Source organism: Delphinus delphis, chromosome 18 (assembly GCF_949987515.2).
Source record: "Delphinus delphis chromosome 18, mDelDel1.2, whole genome shotgun sequence".
In the NCBI taxonomy this organism is placed as follows: Eukaryota; Metazoa; Chordata; class Mammalia; order Artiodactyla; family Delphinidae; genus Delphinus; species Delphinus delphis.
In genome coordinates this window covers 75846949-75869566 of record NC_082700.1, presented here as the reverse complement: position 1 = coordinate 75869566, position 22618 = coordinate 75846949, and the positions used below count along the sequence as shown (strand labels likewise).

At 41.9% G+C, this 22618-nt stretch overlaps 1 protein-coding gene across 1 annotated transcript in view; it reads left to right on the top strand.

Annotated features, from left to right (window-relative positions):
- COL4A1 (collagen type IV alpha 1 chain) overlaps positions 1-22618 on the top strand; it is a 147217-nt gene that overhangs the window by 75427 nt on the left and 49172 nt on the right. The window contains exons 3-13 of the mRNA XM_059995833.1: positions 15072-15161; positions 15266-15310; positions 16351-16395; positions 16503-16565; positions 17042-17095; positions 17246-17272; positions 18634-18717; positions 18804-18866; positions 20315-20350; positions 20897-20938; positions 22162-22248. Coding sequence (XP_059851816.1) covers positions 15072-15161; positions 15266-15310; positions 16351-16395; positions 16503-16565; positions 17042-17095; positions 17246-17272; positions 18634-18717; positions 18804-18866; positions 20315-20350; positions 20897-20938; positions 22162-22248 — 636 coding nt within the window. The remainder of the gene's footprint in view (positions 1-15071; positions 15162-15265; positions 15311-16350; positions 16396-16502; positions 16566-17041; positions 17096-17245; positions 17273-18633; positions 18718-18803; positions 18867-20314; positions 20351-20896; positions 20939-22161; positions 22249-22618) is intronic.

Here is a 22618-nt window from a genome sequence, read left to right as displayed (position 1 = left end):
CTTTTGTCTCGACTGGTGATGTGCTGGCCTCAAAAAGACTCAGGCTGACATGGGAGAGTAAATACAATGTCCTGGGCTGGAACAGAATTAATATCCAACGTACCCATTAAGGAAAAAAATAAAAAACCTGGTGCATAAGATAAAGGAGGAATTTCTTAAAAATGTCATATTTTTTAAATACTCAAGAAATTCTTATTTTCCTATGTTAAATTTAGCCACAAAAACAAGAATGAGATAATTCACAGGTCATGACCGATAGGAACAAAAAAAAGAGACGACACGGCATTTTCATTGCCTTTTAAAATATTCTGTGGCGTTTTAGGAAATGAAGTTGGCCTGATAGACATAGAAACAACGATAAATGCAAAAGAGATGTGTTTACATAGACGACAGTCGGGAGGGTTTAGTTTGTAGGCAGGTGTTTCGTGCAGTGCAGAGTAGCTCTGAAAACGTCATCAAATCTGACTCTTAAAAGATCTGATAGGGAAGAGGGGCAGGTGGGGGGGGGGTCCCGTCTTACATAGGGCAGAACGGATTTTCAGAGAGTCCAAGCGATTGGTGCTGGAGCCAGTATGGGCATCTTTCGGTTCCTATGTCAAAGTTCTTTCCCCATCACATGACATTATCAGTCTACGGTGAGAACGTGGAAAGTAGGATTCCCAAAAGCTCCGGTCACTAACCCAGAGCAGAGATGCCTATTTTTGGAGTCAAGTTTGAAAATGGAATTCCTAGACCTGCACCCTCTTGGTAGGTTTATATTATTTCTTTGGAATCTTTAACATTTTGTGTTTCCTTATTCCTCATGAAGGTATTTAGTGAGCAACTACTGTGTGCTGCTTGTGCTAGGTGTGAGGGCCCAGGGAATGCCCCCTGGCAGGGAGGGTACCCGTAAAACCCAATTTCAATAGATACTTGCATTTAACACATTTTTAAAGAAAACATTGTTTTCCTTAATTCCTGATTCGCAGTTTCTCTCAAGGTTAAACCTAAAGAATATCTTGAATGCTTTTTATATTAGTAATTATAATCATTATTGTCAGGATAGTTCTGCATTTTTTCATATTTACTGTTAGCACAGACTTAAAAAAAAAAAAAAAGCCATGACCTAGATTGTGGCATTTCCTGACTTTTATGTGCCCTAATTTTGTTCAGGACGCACGCACTTCCAGGACCCTGTCACACACCCACATTCATTTTCAAGTTCAAGTTAATAACATCCTTAGCTGTGGTAACAAAACCCTCCAAGGACTATTTAGGCATTGTGCACTAACAGGTATTTCTAAAATTTGCTGATAACATAGAATATGTCTCTTTAAACCTCAGGGTCATAAAGCAAAGTGACTTTTTGAGAAAAATGTATTTTTTCTTGTCTAAACTCAAAAAGCAGCTAACCTCCTGTTGCTATTTCATTTTCAATTATTTATGTTCCTGCAATCTCACTCCTTCCCCACAATCTTTAAGTTAGGAGGTAAGTTTTTGATAAATCTCATGGAACTTTAAAACACAGAAAAGGCACTTGTGCTGGTGAGTAAAGGTGCAATTTTGCAGGAAGGTTCTCAGCAGCTCCTAGGCCTCTGAGTGGTTTTGTGCTGCTCTGGGCACTTTAGATAAGGCCCCCCTGCTGGGCCAGTGCCCAGCCTCCTTCCTGCAGTGCGCAACATACCCAACCTTCCAGGGCCACCACAAGTGAGGTTCCAAGCTGCAGTCAGGCCCCTTTTATGTCTGTACTGCTTTTCTGCTTTAAAAGACAATTTCCAAGTCTATACTATACTATGTAAGGGAATAGGTTTAGGCAAAAACATTCATGATTTTGATTTTCAAGAGCTCCCTATGTCAAAACGTTATTATCATCTTTTGGGGAAGCTGTTAAAATCTGGATGGACTTTTTTCCTTCGTAAATGGCAGAAATCAGGAGAATGGATTAAATTACCTTAAGTATATGTTTCCTATAAACTTGTAGTAGAAGGACCAAAGCAGATCCTTCATATAAATTTTACTGGCAGTTGGATATTTAGAAATTGGTTTTTAGAGACCTTCTTACTACCATATTTGTACCTATTTTATGCACGTTTTATAGGATTTAATTTTTTCAACATTTACTATTTCCAGTCATTTAGAAAACTGAAGTTACTTTTCCCCCTGTATTATTGTTAGATTCAAATACTCTAAGTTTAAAAAAATGGGTGAAAAAAGCAATCTGAAAAGCATCCACAATTCACATTATTTCTAGGGTCACAGCATTTACCTGTCACTTAATAGCCTCAGCGCTCAGGTTACTAGTTTTATATTTAATTTAAATTACATTTTTAATTCCCATTAAAATTCTTTCCCTTAGAGTTCTGCATTGTAAGCCTTAAAAAACTGATTTCTCTTAGCTGTGCCTGCACTAATATCTTCAATGGCATTGAATATTTAATATTAATATATTAAGATAATGAATAAGAAAAAAGTCTGAACGCTTTCAGGGTCCCCTGGAGGAATTTTGCTTTGGAGGGGGGAAAAAAAAAAAAAAAAAAAAGGCGTGGTCCCATTGCGCCCTCTAGTGGCGGGAAAATCAGAGCCCTTGGGGGCTTTCCGGACATGGCCGTTTGAAAAGCTCATGCCTCCTTTATTGCCTCTTAATTTAATGGGATCAATTAAGTGGAGAAGTTCTCTTTGAATCACTTTGTGTTTCGGAGTCCTTCCCCTAGGAAGGGATGTTTAGCTGAGATTCCATGGACGTGCTGGGGTGCTAGGGGACCTTGGGGGTGGCGTGTGGGTACAGATATTTCGGGGAGCAGCGACCATCTGGAAGTGGGTTGGGTAACTGATGCCCACACGTTTGAGGCACTGTTTGGGCCCGTGAGGTGGTTGGGAGCCAAGACCTAGGCTGAAGCCCAGAGGATAACGGATGTCGGGGGAGGGTTATTGGACGGGGGTCCCCAGGAAAACCCATCAGGACGTTTGAACCTTCACACTGAGATCTGAATGTATTAATAGAGGGTGAGGCCCAGAAACACACACGTTTTCCGGAGAGCAAGCTCCCCTTGTTAACGTGGAACAAAGCTATCGATTAAAGATTAACTATATCAGTAAATGTATACACGAAATTGGACTGAATACACCCACCAGACTTTGGAAAAACATTATCAAAATATTTTGCTTCTTGCTAATTTGGGAAGCTGACTACTTCGGGGGAATAACTTTAAATATTTATACTTAAAATATTTTAAACAGATTACTGCTTTGGAATAAGACAACGAAAGCATTTTAGACTGATTTTTCACAAAGAGCCCAAGAGACAAATGATTGAAGAAAACATTTGCCACTGCTTACAGCTTTAAAGTGTGTCCTGCATAAGTGATTCTTGGCTCTAATGAAGGAGAAAGGTCTGGAATTTATTTATAAGTCCTAAGAATCTTTGGAAAATTTTAAGGTTTTTTTTGCCACCAACAATTTGTCAGCACTCAAGTTTGCCTGTTGTTTTAGTAAGTTTTTTTTACTGGATCAGTGAAGCTGGACCGTTTGTGTGCTCTTAGCTGGCGTTCGGGGAAGAGTTTTAAACTGTTGATAGTAAGAATGAACTTAGGACTCCTTCGAATTATTCTTGGGTTGAAGAATGGTTCTTTAGAAAGCGTCTTGTGAAAAACTCTTTATGATTCATTTCTTTTCTCACCAGGTGATGTGCAAAGTGGATTTTTGTAGCTCGGAAAGTATCAGTTTTATTTCTTGCAAATGTTGACTTATCAGAAATATGCATTGTGTATCTCCTCCGTAACTGGCAGCCTGCTTGTTTTATATTACATATGATTTGAGCTTCGCTCTAAAAACCAACCTTCATGGCAATGTTGAAATTCTTAGAATTGTGCCAGAATTCCTCGTGGGCTCAAATGATGTTTCCATATCAGGATTTATCCAACAGAAATCTACCCTTGAACACGGCCTCTCGGAGAGGTTTCTGCATTAAGTGCTGTATCAGTGGGCAGTGTGAAGCTGATGACCCAGCAGCCGGGCCTTGGTGGACCTTATCCATTAGATGGACTTATCCACAGGGACTGCCTGAGGCGGAAAGTCCGGTGTAAAAGCTGCAGTCCAGATGTGGGCAGAGAGAGAAAGGCTTTCCCATTTACGTCCTGTACAACCAGCAAGCTCCCTTTCCCAGACCAAACCTGATTATCTGCAGCTTCCGAATCTTGGGAGCAAGTCCCTACAGCCTGACGATGGTCAAAGGGGGGAGTGTTGAGAGGCTGCGTAGGGTCCGCTTGCCCAAACCAGCTCCGTGGTGTAGGCAGAGTGGGTCCAGGAGGCTCCTGGAGAAGAGACTGGATCTTACAGTACACGAAGGTCAGGGATTAAGGAGCCTTTTTATCCTTTTTAACACTTTTCTGCTTTTCTGATTCTTCTCATCCTTTGAATGTGTAAAGATGGGGAATGAGCTCATTTCTAAGACAAAAACCTCTTAATTGCCCATCTCTCCCCACCCTCACGTGTAATTGCTAAAGCTCTTGGCATATACCCACGTTTCCAATGGAGACCACGATGTAAAGATTCCTTATATTGACCATATCAAGTGAAGAGATATCACCAAATCTTGAGAGAGAAAATGAGACTTTGGGGAAGAAGCCATGCTTTGGGGGCATGATCAGTTTACTCTTTCGTAGTTTAATGTTGAAATGTTAAATGCATGAAACAGTAGTCATGATAGAGCGATTATGTGAAGCGATCTTCAGTATTATATTTAAAGAAATGTAGTTAATTTTTTTACTGAAGTATAGTTGATTTACAGTGTTGTGTTACTTTCACGTGTACAGCACAGTGTTTCAGTTATCCATATATATACACTCTTTTTCATATTCTTTTCCATTATGGTTTATCTCAGGATCTTGAATAGAGTTCCCTGTGCTCTACAGTAGGACCTTGTTGCTCATCCATTCTATATGTAAGAGTTTGCATCCGCTAACCCCACACTCCCGCTCCATCCCTCCCCCAAATGTAGCCTACTTTCAACTGACACATACGTTCTTTTAACGTTCCAGGTGTATGTCTCGTGGGGCAGAGGAGAGTCAGTGTTCGCATCTTCTTCTTAGGAAAACCAGGCTTTTTCAGGGCTCTGGTTGTGTATGTCCTCCGCCTCTCCTCTCCTTTGCACGGGTGGCAATATTTCTGCCATAATGTCAACCTGCATGGTGTGGATGAAGCCCAATGGGGCCTCATCCCAGAGCTTTTCCATGACCCTGTGACACTGATCGGAGCCTTCCCACCACTTTCCCAGCAGTACTGGTATTCAGGAAATGGTCCTGCAGATGTCTGATGGTTGCTGGGCTCAAGGAATTGGACTTGTGGAATTTCTGGCTCAGTCCTGAAGTCACCCATTGACTGTGACCCGTCATCTGAAATAGTTTCCCCATCACTGGATGATTGGTGAGCTCTGGCTCCAAATGTGAATACTTTCGTCCCATCAATTATTTGCAGTTTTGCTTGGAAATGGAAATCTCAAGGCACCCGATGACGGAAAGGGAGAGCTGATTCAGTATCACGTCCTGCCCACACTGTCTCTCCCTGTGGCTTCTCTGGCCAGTTGTGGTATGTTAGCCAGTCTCCGTGGTGCCCACAGGGCTTTGGATTGGGAAGGGGAGGCCTGGGATCCCCTCCCGCCCAGCAACCGTATTTTATTCCGTTTTAAAGCTTTTAGGCTACGTAGATAGAATCCTACCTCATCCTAAGTTCATGTGATGCTACTGGTTATTTCATCATCCAGTTACCAACTTTTACTGAGTTCAGAGTTCGTGCCAAACACCGAATGAATAAAAAATATCCCTGCCTTTAAAGTACTTACTCCGGAGAGATGGACACCCAACTGCAGAATCTCTGCAACCAACATCCCTTGTTGGGTGCATTCTGCTTTCTGATGGAAGAACAAGCACATGTAGATGTCTCTGCCCAACAAGATGGTCCCCCGTCGAGAGGGGGCCCAGGTCTCGGGCAGCATCTTTCCTTGGGCGTCAGTACGCTGTGAAGATCCATGATCATATATTTTTTATTTTTATTTTTTTGGCTGCTCGGGTCTTAGTTGCAGCACACGGGATCTTTGTTGCAGCGCACGGGCTTCTCTCTAGTTGTGGTGCGCAGGGTTCTCTCTAGTGTGGTGCGCAGGTTCCAGGGTGCATGGGCTGTAGTTTGTGGCACGCAGCTTTGAAGTTGAGGTGCGTGAGCTCAGTAGTTGTGGCGCACAGGCTTAGTTGCCCCGCGGCATGTGGGATCTTAGTTCCCCGACCAGGGATCGAACCCACGTCCCCTTTATTGGAAGGTGGATTCTTTACCACTGGACCACCAGGGAAGTCCCAATGATCATATTATTATTAATTTTTTGAATTTTATTTATTTTTTATACAGCAGGTTCTTATTAGTTATCTATTTTATACATATTAGTGTATACATTGTCAATCCCAATCTCCCAATTCATCCACCACTACCTGCCCCCCAGCACTTTCCCCCCTTGGTGTCCATATGTTTGTTCTCTACATCTGTGTCTCTATTTCTGCCCTGCAAACCGGTTCATGTGTACCATTTTTCTAGCTTCCACATACATGCGTTAACATACGATATCTGTTTTCCTCTTTCTGACTTACTTCACACTGTATTGACAGTCTCTAGATCCATCCACGTCTCTACAAATGACCCAGTTTCATTCTTTTTTATGGCTGAGTAATATTCCATTGAATACATGTACCACATTTTCTCTATCCATTCGTCTGTCGATGGGCATTTAGGTTGCTTCCATGTCCTGGCTCTTGTAAATAGTGCTGCAGTGAACATTGGGGTGCCTGACTTTTTAAATTATGGTTTTCTCAGGGTATATGCCCAGTAGTGGGATTGCTGGGTCGTATGGTAGTTCTATTTTTAGTTTTTTAAGGAACCTCCATACTGTTCTCCATAGTGCCTGTATCAATTTACATTCCCACCAACAGTGCAAAAGGGTTCCCTTCTCTCCACACCCTCTCCAGCATTTGTTGTTTGTAGATTTTCTGATGATGCCCATTCTGACTGGTGTGAGGTGACACCTCATTGTAGTTTTGATTTGCATTTCTCTAATAATTAGTGATGTTGAGCAGCTTTTCATGTGCTTCTTGGCCATCTGTATGTCTTCTTTGGAGAAATGTCTATTTAGGTCCTCTGCCCATTTTTGAATTGGGTTTTTTTTTTTAAATATTGAGCTGCATGAGCTGTTTATATATTTGAGGGTTGTCTTTTTGTCTTGTTTGTAGTTTCCTTTGCTTTGCAAAAGCTTTTAAGTTTCATTAGGTCCCATTTGTTTATTTTTGTTTTTATTTCCATTACTCTAGGAGGTGGATCAAAAAAGATCTTGCTGTGATTTATGTCAAAGAGTGTTCTTCCTATGTTTTTCTCTAGGGGTTTTATAATCTCCAGCCTTACATTTAGGTCTCTAACCCATTTTGAGTTTATTTTTGTGTATGGTGTTAGGGAGTGTCCTAATTTCATTGTTTTACATGTAGCTGTCCAGTTTTCCCAGCACCACTTATTGAAGAGACTGTCTTTTCTCCATTGTATATCCTTGCCTCCTTTGTCATAGATTAGTTGACCATAGGTGTGTAGGTTTATCTCTGGGCTTTCTTTCCTGTTCCATTGATCTATATTTCTGTTTTTGTGCCAGTACTATATTGTCTTGATTACTGTAGCTTTGTAGTATAGTCTGAAGTCAGGGAGTCTGATTCCTCCAGCTCTGTTTTTTTCCCTCAAGACTGCTTTGGCTGTTCGGGGTCTTTTGTGTCTCCATACAAATTTTAAGATTTTTTTGTTCTAGTTCTGTAAAAAATGCCACTGGTAATTTGATAGGGATTGCATTGAATCTATAGATTGCCTTGGGTAGTATAGTCATCTTCACAGTATTGATTCTTCCAATCCAGGAACATGGTATATCTCTCCATCTGTTTGTGTCATCTTTGATTTCTTTCATCAGTGTCATATAGTTTTCTTAGTACAGGAATTTTACCTCCTTAGGTAGGTTTATTCCTAGATATTTTATTCTTTTTGTTGCAATGGTGAATGGGGTTGTTTCCTTAATTTCTCTTTCTGATCTTTTGTTGTTAGTGTATAGGAATGCAAGAGATTTCTGTGCATTAATTTTGTATCCTGCAACTTTACCAAATTCATTGATTAGCTCTAGTAGTTTTCTGGTGGCATCTTTAGGATTCTCTGTGTGTAGTGTCATGCCATCTGCAAACAGTGACAGTTTTCCTTCTTCTTTTCCAATTTATATTCCTTTTATTTCTTTTTCTTCTCTGATTGCCGTGGCTAGGACTTCCAAAACTATGTTGAATAATAGTGGCGAGAGTGGACATCCTTGTCTTGTTCCTGATCTTAGAGGAATTGTTTTTAGCTTTTCACCATTGAGAATGATGTTTGCTGTGGGTTTGTCATATATGGCCTTTATTATGTTGAGGTAGGTTCCCTCTATACCCACTTTCTGGAGAGTTTTTATCATAAATGAGTGTTGAATTTTTTCAAAGCTTTTTCTGCTTGTATTGAGATGATTCATCTCAATGTATGATGAGATGATCATATGGTTTTCTTCTTCAGTTTGTTAATATGCTGTATCACATTGATTGATTTGCATATATTGAAGAATCCTTGCCTTCCTGGCATAAATCCCACTTGTTCATGGTGTATTATCCTTTTAATGTGTTGTTGGATTCTGTGTGCTGGCATTTTGTGGGGGTTTTTGCATCTATATTCATCAGTGGTATTGGTCTGTAATTTTCTTTTTTGGTAGTATCTTTGTCTGGTTTTGGTATCAGGATGATGGTGGCCTCATAGAATGAGGTTAGGAGTGTTCCTTCCTCTGCAATTTTTTGGAAGAGTTTGAGAAGGATGAGTGTTAGTTCTTCTCTAAATGTTTGCTAGAATTCACTTGTGAAGCCTTCTGGTCCTGGACTTTTGTTTGTTGAAAGATTTTTAATCACAGTTTCAATTTCATTACTTGTGATTCATATTTTCTATTTCTTCTTGGTTCAGTCTGGGACAGTTATACCTTTCTAAGAATTTGTCCATTTCTTCCGGGTTGTCCATTTTACTGGCATAGAATTGCTTGTAGTAGTCTCTTAGGATGCTTTGTATTTCTGCGGTGTCCGTTGTAAACTTCTCCTTTTTCATTTCTAATTTTATTGATTTGAGTCCTCTCCCTCATTTTCTTGATGAGTCTGGCAAATGGTTTATAAATTTTGTTTATCTTCTCAAAGAACCAGCTTTTAGTTTTATTGATCTTTGCTATTGTTTTCTTTGTTTCTATTTCATATATTTGTGCTCTGATGTTTATGATTTCTTTCCTTCTACTAACTTTGGATTTTGCTTGTTCTTCTTTCTCTGGTTCCTTTAGGTGTAAGGTTAGATTGTTTATTTGAGATTTTTCTTGTTTCTTGAGGTAGGATTGTATTGCTATAAGCTTCCCTCTTAGAACTGCTTTTGCTGCATCCCATGGGTTTTGGATCATCGTGTTTTTGTTGTAATTTGTCTCTAGGTATTTTTTGATTTCCTCTTTGATTTCTTGGTGATCTCTTGGTTATTTAGTAACGTATTGTTTAGCCTGCATGTGTTTGTGTTTTTTATTTTTTATTCCTTGTGATTGATTTCTAATCTCATAGCGTTGTGGTCAGAAAAGATGCTTGATATGATTTCAATTTTCTTAAATTTACTGAGTCTTGATTTGTGACCCAAGATGTGATCTATCCTGGAGAATGTTCCATGTGCACTTGAGAAGAAAGTGTAATCTGCTGTTTTTGGATGGAATGTTCTATAAATATCAATTAAATCTGTCTGGTCCATTGTGTCATTTAAAGCTTGTGTTCCCTTATTAATTTTCTGTTTGTATGATCTGTCCACTGGTGTAAGTGAGGTGTCTAAGTCCCCCACTATTACTGTGTTACTGTCGATTTCCTCTTTTATAGCTGTTAGCATTTGCCTTATGTATTGAGGTGTTCCTATGTTGGGTGCATATATATTTATAATTGTTATATCTTCTTCTTGGATTGATCCCTTGATCATTATGTAGTGTCCTTCCTTGTCTCTTGTAACATTCTTTATTTTAAAGTCTATTTGATCTGATATGAGTATTGCTACTCCAGCTTTCTTTTGATTTCCATTTGCATGGAATATCTTTTTCCATCCCCTCACTTTCAGTCTGTACGTGTCCCTGGGTCTGAAGTGGGTCTCTTGTAGACAGCACATATATGGGCCTTGTTTTTGTATCCATGCAGCGAGCCTGTGTCTTTTGGTTGGAGCATTTAAATCCATTCATGTTTAAGGTAATTATCGATATGTATGTTCCTATTACCATTTTCTTAATTGTTATGGGTTTGTTTTTGTAGGTCCTTTTCTTCTCTTGTGTTTCCCACTTAGAGAAGTTCCTTTAGCATTTGTTGTAGAGCTGGTTTGGTGGTGCTTTTAAGAATTCCCTTACATTTTGCTTCTCTGTAAAGCTTTTGATTTCTCCGTTGAATCTGAATTGCCGGGTAGAATAATGTTGGTTTTAGGTTCTTCCCTTTCGTCACTTTAAATATATCGTGCCACTCCCTTCTGGCTTGTAGAGTTTCTGCTGAGAAGTCAGCTGTTAACCTTATGGGAATTCCCTTGTACGTTATTTGTGTTTTTTTCCTTGCTGCTTTCAATAATTTTTCTTTGTCTTTAATTTTTGTCAGTTTGATTACTATGTGTCTTGGCATGTTTCTCCTTGGGTTTATCCTCCTGGGAGTCTCTGCACTTCCTGGACTTGGGTGGCCATTTCCTTTCCCATGTTAGGGAAGTTTTCAACTATAAGCTCTTCAAATATTTTCTCGGGTCCTTTCTCTCTCTCTTCTCCTTTTGGGACCCTTATAATGCAAATGTTGTTGTGTTTAATGTTGTCCCAGAGGTCTCTTAGGCTCTCTTCATTTCTTTTCATTCTTTTTTTTTTTTTTTTATCTGTTCTGTGGCAGTGAATTCCACCATTCTGTCTTCCAGGTCACTTATCTGTTCTTCTGCCTGTTATTCTGTTATTGAGTCCTTCTAGTGTATTTTTCATTTCAGTTATTGTATTATTCATCTCTGTTTGTTTGTTGATTAATTCTTCTAGGTGTTTGTTCTATAATTCTTCTAGGTCTTTGTTAAACATTTCTTGCATCTTCTTGATCTTTGCCTCCATCCTTTTTCTGAGGTCCTGGATCATCTTCACTATCATTATTCTGAATTCTTTTTCGGGAAGGTTGCCTATCTCCACTTCATTTAGCTGTTTTTCTGGGGTTTTACCTTGTTCCTTCATCTGGTACATAGCCCTCCGCCTTTTCATCTTCTCTATCTTTCCGTGAATGTGGTTTTTGTTCCACAGGCTGCAGGATTGTAGTTCTTCTAGCTTCTTCTGTCTGCCCTCTGGTGGATGAGGCTATCTCGATCATATTATTTTAAAATAATATAAAAATAATTATTATTAATAATAAAATAATAATTATTTTTAAATTATTTGAAAAAATAATTTAATATTTGACTGAAAGATAGTGATCCCATATTGGCTATTGAAACAAGCATAACAGGCCTCTGACAGTAAGATCTTTGAAGACTGCTTACTCTAGATCTATTTTGTGTTAATTTCAGTTTTTGTTGTTGTTAATGATGTTATCCTATATTATCCTTAGAACCTTCTCACTATTTCGACCTCACCATCCTGAGGGCTTTATTGGTATTTGGATTTTTGACTAAGATGTGAAGGGGACTATATTCTAGCATTGGATTTCCATCATGAACTTGTTTCTACAGGTATTTTAAGAGGAAGGGAAATAATTGGGTATTATAAAAAAAACTCTTTTATTCCCACATTTTATGAATTTTTTTTTAAAAAGGTATGCCCTTCTCTAGATAATTGATGTTGCAAAATTTGTAAGTTGCTTCATGCACGAAACTCTATTTCATGCCTAATTTGGAATGGCTGATTTTGATGCCAAGATTATTCTCCATGGCTGTGTTCGTTCGTCTATAGCGTTGTGTTTTTTTCTCCTCAAATTCTGAATTTCATCATTTGAGGATATAGTGATTGTCACTTCCATGGTTGGTATATAAACTTTTTAAAAATTAGTACAGTACACTGCACTGACGTTCAAGAATAAAACCATTAGATGCAGTTGCCTCAAAGCATTTTGGGTAGTATTATACAAGCTTCTTTTTCTCATCTTCCACTTTAAGTTCTTGCTGCTGTGGTAACCGTGGTTGTGGATCTCACTTGGGCTGCCATATCGTCTTGGACCTTGCCTCCAGCACATCACGGGAAAGAGATAAATAAGGGGACCTGTTTCTAGGGGATTTTAACTATGCACATTCAGCCTTGAACCCCAGCGCACGAGTGGCCACAGCTGCGGAGTCTGGCTTAGAAAGGACCGGCATGAAAAGCCTTTGCACGATGTGCCCAGCTGTTTGCTTTTTCCGTAACCCTCGTGGAGATTTGCTGAAAGCTCGGAGGAAGAATTGGGCCCATGTGCAGTGTGTGCTGTTTGCCAGCTAATTGTATAGCTGATTGAATGCTTATCCTGTCTGTTTGCTCTGCTCTGGTGCCCAGAATAGCCTTGGACGGGGTATGGGATATTAGATTATTCATGTGTACTTTTGTCCGAACAAAAGATTAGGAAACTTAAAAAAAAAAAAAATGTGCGAGATGGCAAGAGCCGTGTTCACGGGGGCGTCGCTTCCTCTTCAGCTACTTAATTTCAAATCTCTTGGGATATGGAGCTTCCTTAAGTGTTCCGGTGACACTGGGGAAAGAATGTGGGCCTGTGGTGAAAGCCGGGACTGGGAATTCAGATTGCTGAATCCTGTTCCCAGGAGCACGCAGGGGTCAGAGACATGTGACGCGTCCGTGAAACATCAGAATCCCAATTTCCCTATCTGTGAAATGGACATAAAAGGGGCTAAGTCGATGTGGGCGAACTATTTAATATGTGCTGGGAACCAGCTTGCTCTAGTGACCTAGAAGAAACACAGACGGAGGTAGAGGTTGACCTCATTTCTATTTGTGGCTTCAGTGCTGACTCAATGAGAAACTTGTAGAAATCGGCTCATCTGGCTCTGGGTCTCCATGCAGTCAACGATGACACTGAGAATTATAAAATCTTATCTGCACTGGGTGTCCTAGTGATACTGCCGATATTAACTGAATACTAAAATACGACGCCAAACGCGTTAGGAAGCTTTTCTGCCGATGTGCCTTTCGTATTTCCTTCGCATCTCATGCCAGGTTATTTGAGGATACTCAGTTCAGTGTTCACAGTTTTTAGCCAGCGTTTCAATTCTATTTTGGGTAGAATTTTCCCACATCTGAATCAAGGGAGGAGGTTGATATGATGTCAGCGTACAATCCGTCTCCAGCGCCAGGATTTTGTACGTTTGTATCTGCTGTTATTTTAGGTTAAGAATGAATGTATTTAAGTAGCTTTACATTTGAACAAGCCTTGGTCTGAGAATGTTTTTCTTTCCCGGGCCTCAGGGAGGATGAGCCAGTGTTCTGTGTCAAGTCCTATGCTGGGCTCTGGGGAATATTAGCATCTGTTCTTCCTGGTTGATCCCTCGATGCAGCTGGTCCAGAGGGCTGGGCCAAACTGCAGGGCTTAACTTTCTTTACTCCATTTAGTATCTGTTGGTCTCCTCTAGAGTTTGAAATAATCTCTTTCCCATTTATTCACACGCTGTTTCTGGCTTCCTGCCTTTTACACTTCCAATGACTCCCACGATCCGTGGAGGTCCAGTGATTGGAGACCGAAGTTCAGAACCACGTTTCTGCATTTCAGAAAATGCAACAGACGCACAGTTCACCAGCAAGTTCTGGGACTGGCTGAGTGGTTTGGAAAGAAGGATGACTTTGGAAGTTTGGGTTCTGCGTCCTTTCATTTATGCAATGTTGAACAACTTTAAGTCACTTTTGGTAATGTGCTATTTTGGGTGGTAAGTGTTTATGTGATGTAAGGTATAGCTTGTCGGTTTATTTTTTACTTTGAACTAACATAACTGTAGGGAAAGTAAGGAATCCTGTCCGTAATCTCCAACATGTCTTCTGTTTTTGAAAATTGACTAAAGATGCTTAATCTACCCAATTTACCTTGTGAGTTTGCACCGAAGTCCACATACTGTGAAGGGAATAGATTTTCTTGAATTCCTGTCCTGATTTTAGGCTATTTCATACTGGCAAAAAGTGTGGCCGTCTTCCTCAATGTCCTTAATCAGGCCACTGGGTCACTGATGCTTGCAGAGGAAACTGTTTCCAGTATCAAACGGTAACGCCTCACCTCTCCACGTTCTTGTCCCCGTTGTATTTCTTCTTCTTAGTGTCTTGTGCTCACATGGCCTAAATCTCCATTCTCTGACATCCAGCCTGAATTGTCTTTGCCTGTCTCTTCACACATTCATTTTCCTTTCATCCTTCAAGGGCCACCTCAAAGCCAGAATCCAAGCCACGTGTGTGGACCCTAAATAATATTCATTATGTTAAGAATACGTTTTGTTTCTTTTTGCTCCTCGAGGGCAGAGACCGTAATTAAACCTCGAGTCTACCTTTGCAAAAAAAAAACAAACCAGTTTTTTAAGAGATGCTTATGCAAACCCATCGTCAGACTGTTCATTGCACAGAAAAGTCTCAGCATCTTGCCCTGAAACTGCCACCGTGAGCTCTGCCTACACACCTCCTAAAGGGGAGCCTTGACTGATGTCTGCTCACAGAATCTCAGCGCTGTGTCTGCCAACAAGAAGAAGATTCCACTCATCAAATGAGGTTATAAGCCATTCAGTGAAAAAAAATCCCCAACTATCTGTGATTTTATTTCCCCAACAAATTACTTAGCCTTTAGAATACAGTATATAGAAAGCATTGGACCAGGGATCACACGTGAAACATCCCTGCCCGCAAAAGAGCTAAAAAAGAGCAGAGAGAAGTCTCCGAGATGGGACGTAGGTGGCAGCGTCTCTTTTCAGATGCGCATGGTAGGCTGGTTGCTGGGTGATGCTGAGTGAGGCTGATTTCTCCTTCCACCTGCCCTTGGTCTGACTTGCTCTTTCGTCCTCCGCAGGGAGAAAGAGGTCTCCCAGGGTTACAAGGTGTCATCGGGTTCCCGGGAATGCAAGGACCTGAGGGGCCGCAGGGACCACCAGGACAGAAGGTGAGCTTGGCTGTCGTGGGCGCAGGGGCTTGGGGGAGTGGACTTAAGATGATCTGTGCTGCTTTTGCGACGAGTGGTCATTGTGGCATGTCTGTCTGTTCCAGGGTGACACCGGAGAACCAGGACTGCCAGGAACTAAAGGGACAAGAGTGAGTACGATTGTCATGAAGTTGGTAATGACTGTGGGCGGGATCTGATACAGGGGTGCTTCCGCAGGGAGGGCCCTTTACCCTCCCCACCCCCAGACAGTCCCCAGGGGCATCCTATCCCCTCCTTCCTCTGTGCCCCCCTCCCTCTGCCTCTGTGCTTGGAGCCCAGACAGCGTGTGTCCTGGGCATGAGGGCCCAGGATGGGTGGAACCCGCGTCCTCGACCTCCAGTCCTGCCCCTGGAGCTGCTCACTTCTTGTCCTCTGTACACGTGTTTTCTCTCCTCTCTCCTTCCTCAAGGATTCCTGTAGGCGTATTTAATTGGGGGAGGGGGGATGACACGCCTACAGGTCTTTGAAGAAAGATGTCTTCATTTAATGTGAAAAGTGGTAACGTGTTCAGAGCTGCATTCCTTCTTCCGTCTTCACGGTCTGCTTTCTTTGCTACTCCCGTTCCTGGGACGTGCAAGCAGGGAGACCTTTGAAAGCAGAAAAACAGGAAGACACTGTAAAATGTAAACATTTTAATTCTGTTACTTAGTGGAAAGGGAAGTGTGCCCGGTAACCCGCCTTCCTGGGTCTTTAGGGCAGAAGATAGGGGATAACATTGTAACTGTGTGGGATGGAGAATACCTGGATTTCAGCCAGAAATAACTTGGATTTTCTTCCCTCAATGAACTGATTTATGCCATACACTCTACTTCCCAACTGTTTGAGATTTTAATGTAAATGTATCTATCTATCTATCTATCCACCACCTAGAAATTACAAAGGATGAAATGAGGGCAGAGCTATTTTGTGGATGTGCAGCCTTGAGTTTAGAAGTATTTAATCGTCAGCTTTTGATGATGAAGAGTTGCTACTGAAACGCCAGGCCATCTGGCTACCTGGGCTAGACCCTAAGATGCCTCCCTGTCTGCTTAGGGCCGATGTTCCAAATGTCAATAGTTAGGGTCCGACATCCTCAGCCAGGTGGATGCAAGTGGAGGGAAATGATGTTCTCCCACACTCAATGAAAACGTTTTCCTCTCCATCCTTACAGGGGCCCCCAGGAGCATCTGGTTACCCTGGAAACCCAGGACTTCCTGTATGTATATAAAAGGCACCTCCTTCCTTTATAAGATGTTTGATGTGAGTTATGGCAACATCAGTGATTTTTCTGATTTGGCTACTTGTTCACCTTGTTAATTGCAGGGTATTCCTGGCCAAGATGGTCCTCCGGGTCCCCCAGGTATCCCAGGATGCAACGGGACGAAGGTAAATTTAGAACCGGGAGCCTCCCTGCTTGGTGTGTGTTCATCTAACTTGGCACCTGGAGAAGTCAGGCAAAGTTGTCCCGTGAACACAGTTTTAATTGCCACAGTTGGAAAGTTACTCGTCTTACACCTTTCTTTATTTGGTGAGGAAACACAGTTTTCCCACGTTTAATGTTCAGGAAAGACATCATTGTGCCTTTCTATTTAGTAGACTTTTATTCTAAAATTGCCTTAAACGCTAAATTTCTCACCTATAATCTATTACTAAAGCAAATAAGAAAATGCTATTATTAATTCTTGTCTCTATTAAATTCTCAAATATTATATTTCTTCTATCATGAAGCAGCACTGAGCAATAGAGCTTGTAACAATTTTTAGAAAATGATTTTCACCAACAAATGAAGCATGCCTGAAGAGTAGGATGGGGTAACGGATGGGGGCACGGCCTTTGAGAGTGACTGTCTGCTGTCCCCCCAGGGTGAGAGAGGGCCTCTGGGGCCTCCGGGTTTGCCTGGATTCGCTGGAAATCCCGTGAGTATTGGGCTGTTATGTAAGAATTTCTTCGGTGCTAATTTCTCTCTTCTCATTCCATTGCCTTTCTTTTCCTTTTTTTGCCCTCATATCATAATGCTAATGTTGTTTTGAGAATAACAAAACTGATACCAACTTTTTCTTTCCTAGGGGCCACCAGGGTTGCCGGGAATGAAGGTACGTTATTTTATTTTACTGGATTCATCCCAGGCTCTGTTTAAAACAGATGCCATAAAAGTAACTTTACTTTAAATCACTTTGGTTGATTGATTGCCTAGTAACCTATTTGTCTAAACTCTGCTACATTAAAAGAGTACTTAGGTCCTATACACAGACTTAAATTTTAGAACCTAAAGTTTCAACACTAGGCACAGTTTCTTCATAGGAAATAAGCAGTGATGGGAAGCAGGGTGTGATGGGAAATATTAGTGATGGGATGTGAGTCCCTGATACTCCCGTCCAGAGCCATGGGTGGGGCTGTCGACAGGACTCTGCAGAGAAACAGAACCAGCAGGACGTGCGTGGAGATGCTTGTGTATTATGTGTGTGCCGTACGCATACAACAGGCACATATAAGGATAGATAGAGTGAGCGAGAGAGGGAGATATAATTAAAATATATAATATATTTTACATATTATATAATACATAATATAATATATTATTGTATATCAATTGCATTATATGTTGATTTATATGATATAATATATATAATACATAATATATATTATAACATTTAGTTATATTATATCCTAATTTAATGATATATTTCAATATATAATATAATTAAAATATATTGAGATAAAATAAATTCCTTATTTTAAGGAGTTACGTGATTGTGGGAGCTGGCAAGTCCACAATCCGTGGGGCAAGGATGCAGGCTGGAGACCCAGGGAAGAGCGATGGTCGGGTTCAAGGGCTGTCTGTAGGCAGAGTCCGCCTTCCTCACGGGAGTCCGTCTTTTTTCTCTTAAGGCCTTCAACCCATGGGGTGGGCCCCCCACCGTGGAAGGTCATCTGCTTTACTTCAAAGCTACTGATTTAAATGTCCATCTTATTTAAAAGTACTTTCACGTCAACCTCAGACTGGTGTGTAACCAAGTATCTGGGTACTGTGGCCCGGGCACGTTGACACCTAAAACATATTCTCACTGCTTTTCCGAACATGATCGTGCTGGGTCTTTTCTTGAAAGATAATCCTTCTGCTGTGAGGACAGCCTGTGGTCACATAGCCTTTGGACCAGAGACCGGGCCCCTGTCTAGAACTCCTCGTGCCTGGGGGCCCGTCCCGTGGAAGCATCGCACATCCTTCCGTTCAGCGGTCTCCACATTCTGCCCTGGTTGCAGCCCCCTAATGCTGATCGTTAAGACATGTGAACCCAGGAGACGGCCGGTCTGTTTATTCCAAGCTTAGACGGAGGCTAAACCCCAGACTTGGGCTGGTTCCACACCAGCAGTGCGTGCCTCTTACGCCGTAGGTTTACATTCTCTTTACATAAATATCAGTATTTGTGACTTTATCTTATTTTTCATCCCTTAGGGGGATCCAGGTGAAATACTTGGCCATATACCAGGGACCCTGTTGAAAGGTGAAAGAGGATTTCCTGGACCCCCAGGAACACCTGTAAGCATTTGCTAAATAATTATGAGCACATGCCGAGTCTCCTCCCGGTTTGCATTTTAATTCTTTTCTTTCTCAATGAATTATAGGGTTCGCCGGGACTGCCAGGGCTGCAAGGTCCTGTTGGCCCCCCGGGATTCACTGGACCACCAGTAAGTTTGGGGGGAATACCCCTCGGAGGCATTCAGAGAACAGCTGTGGTGAGGGGTGAAACCTTTACACAGTGGTGATCGCTCTTAATTTGGATGTGAGAATGAGCTTCTATCTTTTTGAAAAATTTTTTATTGGAGTAGGGTTGATTTACAGTGTTGTGTTAGTTTCAGGTGTACAGCAAAGTGAATCAGTTATACATACAAGTATGTATAACTCTTTTTTTTAGATTCTTTTCCCATATAGGCCATTACAGAGTATTGAGTAGAGTTCCCTGTGCTCTACAGTAGGTGCTTATTAGTTGTCTATTTGAGCTTCTATCTGAAGGGGTGTTTGGTTGGCACTTATGGTCCACATACCCCCAGAGCTGTGGGAAAAGGATGCTAATGGTACCTCATGCCGAGACATCCCACAGGGACAACATGTTGATTTTTCGTGGGGCTGCGTGGATGTGAGCGCATCCTGTGAGGAGGGGATTCAGAGATGGGCGAGGCAGGCCCTGCCCTGGACCTTCCCTTGTGGTAATGCAGTCACAGCAGAGGGCCTGCTCTGTTGGGGGCTGTGGCCCCAGACCAGGCTGTGAAGAAGCTGCAGTGTCTCTGGGACAGAGACTAGAAACTGAGCATCAGAGAGAACCTCCCAGGAAGCTCTGCTCTGACATCAGCCGTCCCTCGCAGCTGATAACCCTGAGGACGAGGGTGGCATCAGCCCCTTCTACTCACACATTTTTGGGGGCACAAGAGACTTAATATTAACAGCACTTACTTGTCGAGCGCCGCGTTTACTAGGAATGAATGATGTGCCTGGGTTTGCCATCCCCACTCTAGCCTGCCTGAGAGCCCTTGAGAGATTTTCAGGCTTTCTTTTTAAATTTACTCTTTTTTTAGGGTTCAAATCCACCAATTCTTCTATCCATTCCTGCAAGATGTAACCTCTTTTATATTCTTGTAACGGCCTCGTTTTCATGAGGAAAGAATGACTAGTTTCTCCTTTTTAACGATTATAGAATGCATTCTGAAATTTTGTTGCAAACACAGGAATTTGGGGGACTTCATACCATCTACCCGCTTAAAGAATTCATTCAACTTTTAAAGAGCGGCAGCAGTTTTCAAAGTGGACTAACGTTTCCACACTAGAAACGCTAAGGCTTGTCAAGGGTTTAGCTGGTTTCATCCACCGTCTGATAGCCCAGCAGATGCTCAGATCAGTGCATTCCACAGGCCAACCCCTAAGATTCTGAAGGGTTTCCATTCCTGTTAATAATTGTCCTGAACTAATTTCTGGTTACTTTCAAAGTTTAACAGTTCTATAGCACAGGAAAAATATTTAAATATTTAACAAATAAATTATCACCTTAACCATGATATCTGAAGATAACGTCAGTACAGAAAAGCATTTAAAACTTACCAGGGTTGTGAACTATATTTAATTAAAATGCTCTTTCCTACAGGGTCCCCCAGGCCCTCCTGGCCCTCCAGGTGAAAAGGTAAAGATTATTTTTCATTTGTCTTTCTTTGACATTGGTATAAGACTACCGTGAAATTTCTGTAACTCATTTTTTACATCTCTTTAAAAAGTTTTGGAAAAGAAAAAGTTTTGGGAAATTATAATTTCTTTATCTGTCTATATATTTATCATCTGTCTATTCACCTATCCATCAATCTATCTAACCTATCACTTAATCTACTGATCTGTTGATCTGTCAGTCTGTTGATCTATTGATCCTTCCTTCCATCCATCCATTAGTTATGGAATCATTGATCTTCTCCTTAGTTTTTTAAAGCCAGAGTCTAAAAATCTTAAACTTTTTAAAAAAGGTTTTTATAGGATTCTTTTTCAATAATACTTAAAAAAAACCTTTTTATAGACATTGAATACAACATGACCACAACTTTCTTGAAAGGATTATGTCATTGGGAGACGAAGTTATCGCCTTAAATGTACCGTCTTGTTGCATTTCACGTCATGTTTGTTACATGATTTTGAACAAAGTAAACCATGCTAATAACGGATTCTACTTCTTAATCAACAGGGGCAAATGGGCTTGAGTTTTCAAGGGCCAAAAGGTGACAAGGTGAGCGCTGTTTGCTTTGGGGAGTTTTCTTGGTTAAAATCCCAGTTCTAAGCATGATCAGGTTTCTGCCTCTGGACCTCCTCTTGCACGCTCATAACCATGGATACCCTTCTCGGAATGTTCTTGAGTTTGTTAGTGTTTTCCCTGAAGGCAAGGCTAGAATTCCCTGAGGTGACTCTACGTGGGATCTGACCCACAGATGCCGGTGCAGTGAGGCCATTTATCCCACTTCTCTGTTCATACATTCAATCAAAATGTGCTCAGGCCTGGACTTCATTATAAAAAGGTCAAATTTAGGACCTGTCTGTTCATAGCATAACCATTATATCAAGCCCTGTGAAGACGAAAGCCATCGTACCAGAGATGGGGGGAAAGGACCTTGGAGGCAGGAATGCACAGGCCAGAGCAGGCAGCCCCCTCCTGCTGAGAAAGGATGAGAGGCCGGCAGTGGGTCCCTGATGCTCTGGGGATCTCTCCACCCCTTTCCCTGGACCCGACCCACGGAACGGACACCAAGTGGCCATCCTTGGAATTGCGGCTGCACCTGGCCCAGGGCCCAGGCGCTCAAGCCGGTGTAGACGACTGCCAAGTGTAGTGGAGGTCCGGGCAGAGTGGGTGAGCGCTGGCTTCCTCTTCCCACCCCAGATTTCCACCCAGTCTTTTCATAAACCTCACAGTAAAGTGATTCTGCAGTTGATGCAGTTGAAGTTTTTGGACCTCCTTCGTTGTGTGATGGCTGGGGTTCCTGTATTTCCTGTTGTATCCAGCAGTTAGGATTCTGAGGAAGAGACCCCCGATGCTTCTTTTTGGTTTACGGAAAGAGACCTCCTTTCTTCCCAGGCGTTACTAGGCGGCTGGTGTGCCTTTCCTCCATGCCATCAAATGTGACAGACCAGCATATGTGTCCCGGCGTGTATACATGTGCTGTCTGTCTCCAGGCGTGGTCTGTACATATATGCACACGTCCATCTGTCCTACAGATGTTCAAGTTCCGTTGTTTTGGGGTGACCCCTGAACGGGAAAGCCTCCTCCTGGCTTTATATCCTTAGTGGACCATCTTCCTTCTGAAACTTAATTTTCTGCTGAGGCAAGGACAGGCTGGAACAGAGTACAATCACATTTTCAAACCAGATGTTCTCTTCTGGGCTTTTCCCTCCTCTGCATTTCTCTTCCCTGTATAATTACCTTTATGCCTAATTAATCCCAAATGTTTGCATCAACAGGGTGATCAAGGGGTCAGTGGGCCCCCAGGAGTCCCAGGACAAGCTCAAGTTCGAGAGAAAGGAGAGTATGCTGCAAAAGGAGAGAAGGTGGGACAGACTTTGTCCAGTGAATGCCGGCTTCCTAACTGTGGACAGATTCCAAGGCATAAAGAGAGACTGGGTCAAAATTCAGTTTCTCTGGTTATATTCACCCTGACCTGAAAATGGGTTTTTATAGACCACCCATCCCATAAAAAGTGAGCTTCCTGAGGGCAGAGGCAGCTGGACCTGGGTTGGAGCGAGACTAGTTTGAGGCTGATCCTCTGTGTGAGGGTTTCTTAAATGCACCAAGGTTGGGAGGGGACGGCTGGGACACAGGAGGGAGAGAGCTGAGGGTGGAAGGAGGCTGCAGTTGCTGTGGGTCAGACGTATTAACTCTGCCCTTCTTACATCCATAATCCAGTTGATGGCAGGAAGT